Here is a 13,054-nt window from a genome sequence, read left to right as displayed (position 1 = left end):
TAGGGCTGCTTGCACTAGCAGACCATCTCATGCAACCTGTTACAAAAAATTAACCACATCAAAGAGATGTCGCTTTTCATGCACAAATACATTGAGTGGATTGTAGATGTTGAAGGTGATGTCAACTGTGGTTTTCGAGCTGTTCCGAGTTTGCTCGGTAAAAGAGAGGAGGGCCACCAACTTGTCCACCTTCAACTTATACAAGAGATGATGACACATATAAAATCATACATAAATCTATACGGGAAAAAAGAAAATTACGATGCAATTCTTAATGCTATTGTTCCTTGTCTTAGTGGTCTACCACTGTTTGACAAATGAATGCACTTCCTGGAAATGAGACATCTTATAGCAAGTGTTTATGATAGAGTGTGTATTATATGGCAAGATACAATTTCTCGAAAATATTGTTTTCATTTGGAGTAAACCACCTCAAAATTCATTCGGACGCATCGTGTGTAACAAACTGAGGCTTTTACGGATGTACATCTCCTGACACACCTATATTTTGAAAAAAATATGTGTCCATGTATGCTTATCCAAAATATGTCCTGATGAAAGGATATAGTTTCTATTGTCCAACTTGATCTACAACTTGTGTAAATAGAAATTCATCATTCCATATTAAAAAAACCAGAATGAATTCATGTTCTTTTATTGCCATTGTGTATTTCAATTACGCAAATTCTCCACTTCAATTTAGGGTGTCTGATGACATACTTCTCGTTGATTTGAAAATCAAACTAACTCTCATACGATATTCAGCAAATTAAAAAGTTCTCAAGCTCAAGTATTGTTCACACTCGATTGGCAACGAAGGAAATATACTATTCATCATGCTTGAACTGAAGACGAATGAAGAGTTAAAGGTTATATGGAGTACATTTTACCGTTACTCAACAAAGGGTCTGATTGAAGTGGATGCGACAATTGCTAGATTGGCCAAAGATATTCTAAGGATGTTACAACATCCTGAACCTAAACCACATGTTTGTAGTGAAATGTAATGTTAAATTTATGTTATAGTTGACGATTATCAAAACGTAATGTTTATTTTGAAGTTAATTTATGTTGTTTTCCCATTATTCTACCATTATTCTTAGTTATTTCTGATTTGAACTAACATGACAAATTTTGGAGACGAATCTCCGAATAACTCACTGAATATTAAATTAAAAGATATTATGAAGATGCATATTCAAATTAACCATAATAGAAAATTTTCCAACAAATTCAGCTCACATTGTATGAAAAAATTGTGTTTAAACATGTATTTCCAAATGATAGAGACAATTAAAATGCAAAAATGCAAAAAGTAACCCCAAAATTTATGATCATATGCAACTGCCAGTATCAAATCAAATTTGTGTTCATGCAAGTAGCATTAGAGGGACCTACTTGAAAGAGACGTCCGTGAAAAGAGGGCCCATATACATGACTTCAATGGTCACCTTCTTAATTATGTTTTTATCCAATCATTCCCTATCACAATAATTTAAAATTTTAAATCATAAAAATTGTAGTGTATTACTAACCATCCATAAAAAAAATCATGTTATTTCGTATTAAAAAATTTAAAAATAAAAACTGTGTTACAAATTCTTTTTTGAATTACTCAAACAAATAATTTGTGAGAGAAATGAATGCCTATGAAAACTTCTCACAGCGGGCCCCATCTATCAGTATCACCGTCCTTACACAACGCTGTCGTTTTCAAACCTGACGTGGCATTTCCTAATGTTATATCAAAGCTGACGTGGCAGAGAAACCCTTACAAACCACAAACCACTGCAAGTGGAACTGAAACAAATACCAAAAACTCATTTAATATTTCATTTCACGTCCGCCACGTCACCATTATTCTCAATTTCTCATACTATTTATGTAACAACATGCCCAGTTATATCTGTTTCGGGCTTTCTCTTACTACCACCTGTTCAAGATATTATTTCTCTCTCTAAAACTGTTTCTCTCTCTAAAACCCTTTACAACGCAATCTTCATTTCTTTTTCCAATCCGTTTTATGAACTGCGTGATTTCTCGATAACGATAACGATTCTTTGCATTTGATTCCGATTTCGCGACGAGAGCTAGGGTTTCGGATTTTCGTTATTTTCTTCGGATTTTAATCGGATAATTTTCTTGACATGGCGAATCGTAGAGGAAAAGATTTGATTCATAGAGACTGCATAGATCCTGCTGAATCGGATGTTGATTTCGACGATTCTTCGTCTGTGGAATCAGGTGATGGAATCGTTGGAAACAGTTCTTCGCCGGTAGATGACGGCGGTTCGAGGAGTGACGTTGGACTTACGGAGCGGTTGACGGATATTATTGTTGAAGAAGGCGACGGCGATCTGTTGATTCAGCAAACTAATTGTGAGGACCGGTTGCTGGAGTGGCTGCAAGCTCTTGATTTGCAAGTTATGGGAGCGTGTCGAGCTGACGAGCGGTTGAAGCCTTTGTTGAAGATGAATGCTGTCTCTGGAGTTTCTGAAGATCCGTTGTTGGCTCAGTTGATTCAGGTATCTTGAGGCTTTGGTTTGATGAATTCTTCGATGTGATCGTGTGTGATGGTTGTGATAAAGTATCTTTGTGTTTTGGCAGCATTTTGAGCCATCGGAGGTTGGTATGCTGGCTAGATGCTTTTGCTTGCCTCTTGTTTCCATCCGTGTTGGGAAGATCAACAAGGAAGGAAGTCGCTTATGTCCTACTGCTAATAGGTAATAATATTATTTGAAAACTGTGTGGATATCTTCCTGATGAATACAACATCAATTTTGACTCTAAATTATCACTCTCCCTGATTCCGTCCGTTAACTGTACTAGTAATATATAGATTTGTAAGTATATAAAGCTAGTATTAATTAACATCTTAACAGAAGATACTATATGGACATGTTTTATATATTTTAAAGGCTACTTACTATATTTACATAGTTCGGGGACTGAATTGGAGAGAATGTGATAGTTTATGAGTCTTAACTGATGGTTTATTCGGGCTAAATATTATAACTCTAATTTTTTTCTTCAAATAATGGCGTCTGTTTAGTAACTTACTTTTTACTCTTACCATGCACTGTATAGAATTGAATACACAATTCAAACATTTGCATACTCATTTGCTTGATTAATTAAATGATCCGCATATCAGTTGAAAAAATTATTAAAATGCACAATATAAATATAAATTACAATAATTTTGAAGGGAGTCTTCTCGATACTCATTCAGCCTAACAGGGAGGGTGACCCATTTTTGCATGCCATACGGTAGATGCTGGTTCACCACCCTAGTAGAAAACGAAGTACTCCCTCCGTTTCAAATTGAGTGTCGTTAAAGGTTTTTGCACATAGATTAAGGAATGTAATGATATTATCATAAAACACTACACTTTTACTAATTTAACCTTATAAATGTATTGGAAGTCGTGTATAGAGTAATAATTAAAGGGTATAATTGAAAAAAAAAAGCAATAATTACTATATTGAAAAGTGAGAATGACATTCATTTTGAAACAAATTTTATTTGTTAAAACGACACTCATTTTGAAACAGAGGGAGTATATGACTAAAGCCTTCCTATCTATGGTAGTAGCTGTTGCAGCAAAATATATGGAACATACTAGGGATCCTTTGTAGTTTCTTTAGCTGGGATAAAGCAAAGAGCGATGACTTGTTGAAGAAGCCCTTGTTTAATGATCTCAAGGTTGGGTGGAATAAGGGAGAGAGCTAATACACAAAATAAGAAACGGTCTCTCCAACGCATAAATGGTTGAGAGTTCACATTTTCATCATCTTTGGTAAAATCAAGTCCCCCGCGGAGACATTCATAAACTGCTCTACCATAATTCTTAGCAGATAAACCCAACTTTGGTTTAATAGTACATCCCAATAGGGGACGTCCATACTTGTTCAATTTATCTCTCTCAACTTGGATTCCGTGAGGAGGGCCTTGGAAAGTTTTAACATAAGCATTAGGGATTCGCAAATCTTCCAGACGTAGAGCGCGTAAGGCCTTGAACCCAAATACATTACCTACAATGGAGGTAAACATGTTAGTAACAGAACCTTCTTCAAAAAGGTCTAAGGTATTACCTTATGGATAGCCTGGGAATACTCCTTACTCAGGCTTTAACCCCAGAAGAGCTGATGCTACTTAGTTAGAAATTTCTGCTAGTGAGGAGTATTATGATTTGTATTCATAAACTACAGAATTTTGTGGCAGTTCTTTCCTGTTCCCCCTAATTTCATAAGACTTGCTGGCCTACTATTATTCTTTGCTCACCTTTTTTCTCAGTTAAGGTATGACCTGTTCATTAGAAAGAGTACAGACGTAGATGTTCAGATTATGTATATTCCCTCAGCTAAAGCCACTTAGGGCCGGGCAAGTGGTGAGGTTCAGTTGTGGACCTGATTCTGGAAGAGAAAAGTGGTCAGAAGTATGCCTGATTTGTGTCAATTGCAATCCTAATTTTGTAGATCTAGATTTTTATAACAATTAAGTTTAATGAGTGTATTTACACTAAATCTATCGTGCCACAGCCATGAACTAATTAAATTTTATAAGTTCTGTTTAAGTTTGAGAAGTTAAGATTCAAATTCAGTATTGTTGTTTTTCTTGTTGACTATTCTTCAACACTGGCTTCAATTAACATGGGCATAATTTCTTTTATGGCTATCTGCCAATTCATATTTGTGGTTGATTTATCTACTTGTTATACTTATAGCCAATTACTTCTCATTTTGTTATCATTTGTTGCTGTTCTGAAAATTGAAATTGCGTTTAACTGTCAGTCTGCTATATACCAATTAAGTTATCTATTATATGGCAACTTTGCTTTCCATTTCGTCCTACTGACTGTCTGCAGTACAATGTGAAAATCCCTTTGCAGTTGGATACTTTTTTTAAATATTTTTTTGCTTTACTCATTGTAATATAATCTTATTGAGAAATGTGGTTAACCTATTGCAATGTGTAGTTTGTTTAAATAATCTTTAGTAATAACTGGAGTGTGTAGTTTAGTTCATTGATGGTAATATGTTCTTCCAAGTAAAAATGTCTTTTGACTTGTAGGTAACTGGACGTATTCTATTATGATCTCTGAAATAAGAGGAAGTAAAGGTAGTTTCATAATCCTATATTATATATTGCTGCTGTTCAGATTGTTAGATCACTTCGCTAGGTTTGACGCTTTTGTATGAGGGGAATTACTAATTGACTAGGCTATTAGGTTTGTATGCAAATTTGTGTTATGTAATTTATTTGCATATTCTTTATCTGTTAGTTTTTGTGTACTTGATTTACGATGTATTGTCTTCCTTTATATGAATGTGATATTCCATGTTGTACATGTTTAAATTGAGATGCTTGGCAATGTTATTATGGTGAACTCCTTTTCCCCCAAAATTTGGCAACAATACGATATGGTTTTTGTTTGGTATTTGATTTTTTTTTTAATGTTTGTTGTTAACTAAACTTGTTAAAAAATATTTAGAAGAAAATGGTTAGACTATCTCCCTATGAGGAAGATTTTTTTGTATTTGCAATGGTGAAAAGGGTTAAATTTGTCAGTCATAAAGGTTGACCGTTTCTTTAATATGGGGGCAGTATTTCTATTTCAAATGTACCTTCTGGTCACTGATTGTGATTTTTCAGTTCGAAGCAAATGCCTTTGTGCCCTAAACTGATATGTTCAGTATTCCGTTACAAATTAGAAATATCCGTGCTTTTAAGATGCCAATGATTTCAATTTCTATTAGGAACTTTGTACCTTGGTGTTTTAGGCATGCTTATTAGAAGGAAAATAGTGTTGGCAAATTCACTTCAAGAAATTCATTGGGTTTTCTGTACCTGAAAACATTCTAGTTATATTTTAAGTTTCTAGTGATGAAAATGTAGTCTGCTTTTATTGGGAGAAAAGTTTACTGGTACTTTTTTTAAAGAACTTTTGTATTTATCATTGGAAGGTTTTCTTAAAGAAAATTATTGTGGGCTAACGTTTTGAACTTGAAGGCTCTGCATCACAATTTCTGCGTAAAATTAATACATTGATTTTTTATTTCTTTTTATTTATCTTCTTTAGTATACATATATAACGTAACATCTCATTTACTTGTTCACAGGGGTAACTTGACACTTGTTCTACTTCCAAGCTCTGATCTTCGTCTCTCATTCATTGGGGATGATGGTAAAACAGAGAGATTATTCACTCTTTCTAGCACATCCCAATGCTCTGCTGTTGTTGTTGAGGGAATCCTAACTGACAGCTCTGGCCGATCCTTCCATGTTACTACTCCTGATGATAGATCTTTTTTCTTCTGGTGCTCTGAAAAGTCAAAACTGCTAGGAGTTGAATTACTTGCAAAGGTAATTTTTGGTATTCTTAGCTTTTAGTTAGTGCATGCTATTAGACACGATAACTAGTCTGCAATCTTCCCAATTTCTCATCATTTCTGGTAATGTTATGAATATTTCAATCATTGATTATTGATATTTTGTCATCAAATTCATATTCCTATAAACCAGATGAAGGATTTACTCAAGAGGAAACCATCAATTGCTGAATTGAGTGGTATTAGCAAGTCACGGCTTGATTGTTTTGCTACTCAGCTTCGTGCTTTTCTTGTGGGGTCAACAGCTGGAGGTAGTCATGATGGTTCAGCTTGTGCTTCAATGTCTGCCAATTCCACAACATACTGTGATGTTGCATTTGAAAATTCACCCTCTTCATCAAAATTTCCTCGATCTCGACATATTGTACAGACAACAAAGGGAGATTCAGTGCTTTACCAGAGTATTCTTAGTCCAAGGTCAAGTTCATTTAAAGAGGTTCCCCCAAGAAATTTGTCTTCCCATAGGATTGCTGCTAGGGAGAAGATTAAGCGCCGCGGTGAAAACCAGCAGCTGTCCGTTGACAACTTGGATTTATCATCCACTTCTGATCACGACAAAGCTTCGGAAGTAACTAAAACTCATGCATTCTCTCCAAATTTTATGGGATCAGCAGGAATGTTTAGTGTTCCATCAAGCCTTGGAGCGGCTGGGAAGGTCCCACCTCTGGTGTCCCCTCTTTTTTCTCCCTACTATTGTTGGTGTCCACCTGGGATTTCTTCTACCTTTCCATCAAATGCAGCACTTCCACAATCTCCCATGTCATTTGCTGGATCACAGCCACTTGCCTCTGGGACCTCTCTACTACCCAACACCTTCACAGCTAGCCTGTTTCAACCAATACAGCCTCTCAATCTTGGTACTTCAATGGACTTTCCTCCATTTTTTCCTGAACCACTAGTTAGAATGTCTTTACCATCTTCTCAACAGATTCCCATTTTCACACCACTAATGTGTGATCCAATTGTTCACGTCCCAGTAATTGATATCTGTTCTTCGGGGCAGGGCTATCTTGTGAGTGCTGGTCCTGCAATGTCAACTAGTATTCCACCAATGCATCCAAATCTTGTGAACCCACTAATCTCTGAGTCTGATGCTGTGGTGAAAGGTGCAAGAGAGACTCTAAGATTGCTGATTAGTGGTTCAAGCCAGGGGAACCAGCAACAGGTTATGATGAACCCTTTACCAGTAATTTTGACCAATCTGGATGAAAAACAAAACAATGTACTTGTTGCTGGCAGCCGCGGGCTTTACCCAGGAACAAGAGATATAAATGTTATTGCAAACAGCATTGCTGCTATGGGATTAGTGTCGTTATCTGGGGTATCCTCCAATGGAGACAATGAAGGTGATTCAGAGGTATGTGGCAACTTTGGGATTTTGGAAGCAATGAAGAAATCAAATGATGCAGGTGGTGCCTTTTCGGATGATGGCGGACCACCCTCTTTGGATTCCAAGTAGTTACTGTTCGGAATTTTATTTTGTTTTTACATTTGTTGATCCCTCCCTTGTCCAGAAAATGTAGATATGTGCCGTAGCCCTATTGAATGGAGTTAGTGCAAGTTCAATGTTTCTTGAGCCGCTATTGATCTTAAATTGGTTAGAGTCTTCAATAGATTAGAGAAGTCTGTATTGACCCACGGTAGTAATGTCAAATAGAGGCTCACTTTAAAAAACACTGTAATTGCAAAAAGTAGTTTCTTTAATCACCTAATGAAATAAAGTAGTGCAAATATCATAATTTTAATTTTTGAACCGTGCCTTAATTTATTCGAAATACTTCATGGTTACTCTCCGGTTTATAGCCAAGTCAAATCGATATTCCACATAAGCAACGGTGCTTTTGAAGAGCATCTCAAGTCTGTGGATAAGATGGTGATGCAAGCAGGTATTAGAATTTTTTCTCATACTGCCCCACCCCCCAAATTTAATACCCTAAATGCTTCACATTGAAAATAATTTTCCAAAGTGTCATACTCTGTTGCCATGTCAACGAGGTTGGAATGACACTTTGGGAAATTCGAGGTTGGAATGACACTTTGGGAAATTATTATTTTCAAAGTGTGGCATATTATTTTCAAAGTGTGGCATATGGCGTATTAAATTTGGGGGTGGGGCAGTGTGAGAAAGAAATTCTAGGTCTTTTACGTGTTTTTAAAAGCTCAAACTCTAATGAAGACGATCCATTGGGAGGTTGAGTTGACTGGGTGAAAAGGAACCATATCCGGAAACCACTCTCTGATTACTTTGGCTGAACATTGACCTACTATCTTTGTCTCTGATTACTTTGGCTGAACATTGACCTACTATCTTTGTTAGAGTAGTTTATTTAATAAAAAAATTAGACTTAGACTTTTTAAAGTCTATTTAATTAATTAGACCGACGTTAAATTATTAAAAAAACTTATGAAATCTAATAGTCTAAATAAGCTGATATATATCAAGCTTATGAAATCTAATTAAATAGACTAGGTGCGTTTATTGATCTTAAATTGATTATTAGTCGGTTATGGTTACTCTTTGACATACGATTGTAAATTCAAATGGGGCATTCAATTTTTGCTGTTGTTCTTGAGCCACGATCCCATACATTATATATACCGAGCTTGAAAATAAAAGCGTTAAACCTTTTCTCTCGTCAAACCTTTTCGCTCTTGAGAAGGAATGGGAAGCAATCTTACCATTCTTTGTCAAACCTTTTCTCTCGTCAAATGACAATCTATATGAAGAGCATTTTTATTGTTATAATATAAAAATGATATCTTCAAAAAAATGATGTACAAATCTCTTAGAAGACATAAAAGCCAAATTAATTCACAAATGACCGTAGCTAGTGCCAAATATCATGCCTCATAAGATCTAGACACTGCTTGTTACTTATCTATCCTCCATGATAATAAAGATGATCACATGAAGAAACAATACCATGATGTAGATCTCATTGAATCAATGAAGCCAACACAATCCGAATAAGAGTAACTTAGGAATCGCAACTCAATTGACCTAGGAAATAATATAGTACCATAACCATGATTATGTTTCTAATATATGATCATTCTACAAGCAGGCTGGTAACTCATTTCTGTTGGATTTTGAATGAAATGACTTAATTGTTGAGTAGTAAGAGTTATGTATGGTCTTGTTTTATTCAAATACAAGAGTCTTCCAATGAGTTTTATATAAAAAAATAATGTATTTAAAAGATTTACTTCCATCTTGATGCAAATATTTTGCCGTATGTTTTGAACCCAATAAACATGTATCATTCAATAAGTCCAAGAAGTACTTTCTTTGTGAAACAATAATAACTTATTTTGAGTATGCCACCTTATGATCAAAAAGATATTTCAAGGTTTTTAAGTCCTTGATTTTAAAATTATTGCCTACAATAGTGGTCAAAATCAAACAAGGAGGTTCCTACTAGTATAATAACATCAACATATACTAGTATGATAATGATGTGATTGTTTTTTTAGAGTAAACATTGAAATAATATAAACTTGACTGTGCATATCCTAGCTTTCAATGTAAAAAACTGAGTTTTTCATACCACTTTTTACTAGCCTGCTTTAAAACATATAAGCTCTGGACCAATTTACAAATGTGATTTGGATTTTCACAAGTGATTACTTGTATAAGGTTACACACAGGTTATAATTTTGAGTAATTGAATAAAAGGCATAAACTATAATAATTGCGAATATTTAGTTGTAGTGTATTCCTATTTTAGCTGGATGTGTATCAATGAAAAAAATAATAAATTTTACTAATTACATGGTACCTTATTGAAATTTCTGGTATAAGAAAAACATGTTAATACTAATGTCTTTACATCAGAACAATGTCAAGACATATGTTATAACATTTGTCTCTAAACTGAACAGATTTATCAAGCTGTATTTGATATTGAAATAAAAATTGTAGTATCAACACCTAATCTGGGGGCCACCAAGCCAGGAAGAAAGTCCACTATCAGTAGTATTCGTTCAAAACTAAACACTCTCAGTTTACAACTTCTTGCCTAATCACTGAAGGATAGAAAAACACTTAGAAAGGGGGGGTTTGAATAAGTGTAGCTTTAAAAACTTGACAGATAAAAATAAATTGCACAGTTATTTTTATCCTGGTTCGTTGTTAACTAAACTACTCCAGTCCACCCCCGCAGAGATGATTTACCTCAACTGAGGATTTAATCCACTAATCGCACGGATTACAATGGTTCTCCACTTAGTCAGCAACTAAGTCTTCCAGAGTCTACTGATCACACACTGATCACTCCAGGAACAACTGCTTAGATACCCTCTAAGACTTTTCTAGAGTATACTGATCCACACGATCACTCTAGTTACAACCTGCTTAGATCACTTCTAAGACTTCCTAGAGTATTCTGATCCACACGATCACTCTAGTTCCTTACAACTTAATGTAATCAATTCTAAGAGTATTACAAATGCTTCTTAAAAGCTATAATCACAAACTGTGATATTTCTCTTAACGTTTAAGCTTAATCTCACTAATATATTACAACAGCAATGTAGTGAGCTTTGATGAAGATGAAGATTCTGAGTTTAGATTTGAACAGAGTTTCAGCAAGTTGATATGAGTTGTTTTGGTGCAGAATCGTTAACCTTGCTTCTCATCAGAACTTCATATTTATAGGCGTTGGAGAAGATGACCGTTGAGTGCATTTAATGCTTTGCGTGTTCCGTACAGCATCGCATTTAATGTTATACGCTTTTGTCAACTACCTCGAGCCTTGTTCACGCTGTGTCTACTGACGTAGCCTAGAATAGCTTTTAACGTTCCTTTTGTCAGTCAGCGTAGCTTGCCACTTGTACTTTCTTCTGATCTGATGTTTGTGAATACAACGTTTGAATATCATCAGAGTCAAACAGCTTGGTGCATAGCATCTTCTGATCTTCTGACCTTGAAGTGCTTCTGAGCGTGATACCATCAGAACTTCAGTGCTTCTGATCTCTAGTTCTTCTGATGCTTCCATAGACCCATGTTCTGATTCTGCTTCGACCATCTTCTGATGTCTTGCCAGACCATGTTCTGATGTTGCATGTTGAACCCTTTGAGACAAAGCTTCTGAGCGCTGAATTATGCGTACTCTTTATATATTTCCTGAAAGGGAAATTGCATTGGATTAGAGTACCATATTATCTTAAGCAAAATTCATATTATTGTTATCATCAAAACTAAGATAATTGATCAGAACAAATCTTGTTCTAACAATCTCCCCCTTTTTGATGATGACAAAAACATATATAAATGATATGAATTTGCGATCAGAAAGAATAGATGGCAAAAGACAAATTACACAGCTATAGCATAAGCATATGAATATGTCTTCCCCTGAGATTAACAATCTCCCCCTGAGATAAATAATCTCCCCCTGAAATAAATACTCGAAGAACTTTAATAAAAGACTTCCCTGATTATTTCGGTAGAGACGATCATATAAGCTTCTGTCTTTAGAGAATTCATAGCTTCTGACTTCTGCTTCCATTGGACAGCTTCAGAACTAGAATTTCCTTAGATCCCTAGAACACTCACAGCTTCTGATTCCTGCTTCCATCTAGGACAGCTTCAGAACTTGAATTTCTTTGATCTTCTGAACATTCACAGCTTCTGATTTCTGCTTCCATTCAGGACAGCTTCAGAACTTGAATTTCTTTGATCTTCTGAACATTCACAGCTTCTGATTTCTGCTTCCATTTAGGACAGCTTCAGAACTTGAGTTTTCTGGATCTTTAGAACATTCGCAGCTTCTGATTTCTGCTTCCCTCGGATAACTTCAGAGCTTGAATTTCTACCAACATCACTTCATGCTAGATTTGTATCAGAACATTGTTGAATGTACCAGAGCATCATCAGAGCATCTCTACATCCTGAAATGTTACAGAACAAAAAACTAAACGACAAAAGTCAGCATGAACGAGTCAGAACATAAAATATATGTTTGAACACATTATATGTATCAGAGCCATATAGGCTAAAATAATGTATCAGAGCAAATAGAATTTTGTCAAAACAAATAGACAAATATGGATCAAATTCTATTATCAGTGCTTCTGATTCATTTTTCTTTCTTGCTTCTGATCTCTGAAGCTTGACAGCACTCGGCTTGCTTCAGTTTCCATGGTTTTGCTTCTTGTGTCTGCTTTGAAGATTCTCTTCACTTCTTTATACCTGCAAAACACTTAAACCATATAGAACTTGCAGTTCTTGTTAGTGAATGTGTGGGAGCTTTACCCAGCAACTGATAGATTTATCAAATCATTTATCATTTATCTTCTCCCCCTTTTTGTCATATCATCAAAAAGCATATTTCAAAAGATTCAGATGCATAAAAACGACAAATAAAATCACTGGAATGTAAAAACAAAGAAACTTTTCATTGATAATCAAAAGATATTACAAAAGATTCCTATGTTTAACAAGATGAGAAACATTCCTAGCAAATACATAAAAAGTCATCCCAAGAGGAAATGACTACAAAAATTAAAAACAGCACCCTAGCAGGACACGCTCTGTGTCAACCCATCAAGAATCCCTGTGGACTCTTGTCTTCCAGACTAGAACCTCCACTGTAGGAGAGATCCAAGTGACCAAAGAGGAAGAGAGGGACAGTTCACAGACAGAGAGCTAATGTTGCAA

General features: G+C 35.4%; 1 protein-coding gene across 1 annotated transcript; it reads left to right on the top strand.

The window, feature by feature from the left end:
• The first annotated feature begins 1,904 nt into the window (after positions 1-1,904).
• LOC131620987 (uncharacterized) lies at positions 1,905-8,138 on the top strand. Its single transcript, XM_058892187.1, has 4 exons — positions 1,905-2,525; positions 2,608-2,723; positions 6,124-6,367; positions 6,527-8,138. Exons 1-4 carry the CDS (start codon positions 2,148-2,150, stop codon positions 7,850-7,852), a joined length of 2,064 nt encoding a protein of 687 aa, XP_058748170.1. The 5' UTR covers positions 1,905-2,147; the 3' UTR covers positions 7,853-8,138.
• The last annotated feature ends 4,916 nt before the right edge of the window (positions 8,139-13,054 follow it).

The sequence above is a fragment of the Vicia villosa genome, linkage group LG7 (assembly GCF_029867415.1).
Source record: "Vicia villosa cultivar HV-30 ecotype Madison, WI linkage group LG7, Vvil1.0, whole genome shotgun sequence".
In the NCBI taxonomy this organism is placed as follows: Eukaryota; Viridiplantae; Streptophyta; class Magnoliopsida; order Fabales; family Fabaceae; genus Vicia; species Vicia villosa.
This window is presented reverse-complemented; position numbering and strand designations above follow the sequence as displayed.

What these genes read in the sequence shown, in the direction of transcription:
- LOC131620987 (XM_058892187.1), top strand. Translation starts at nt 2,148, where the DNA reads ATGGCGAATCGTAGAGGAAAAGATTTGATTCATAGAGACTGCATAGAT. An exon ending in TGTTGGCTCAGTTGATTCAG is followed by an intron (nt 2,526 to 2,607) that starts GTATCTTGAGGC and finishes GTGTTTTGGCAG; the next exon opens with CATTTTGAGCCATCGGAGGT. An exon ending in GAGTTGAATTACTTGCAAAG is followed by an intron (nt 6,368 to 6,526) that starts GTAATTTTTGGT and finishes CCTATAAACCAG; the next exon opens with ATGAAGGATTTACTCAAGAG.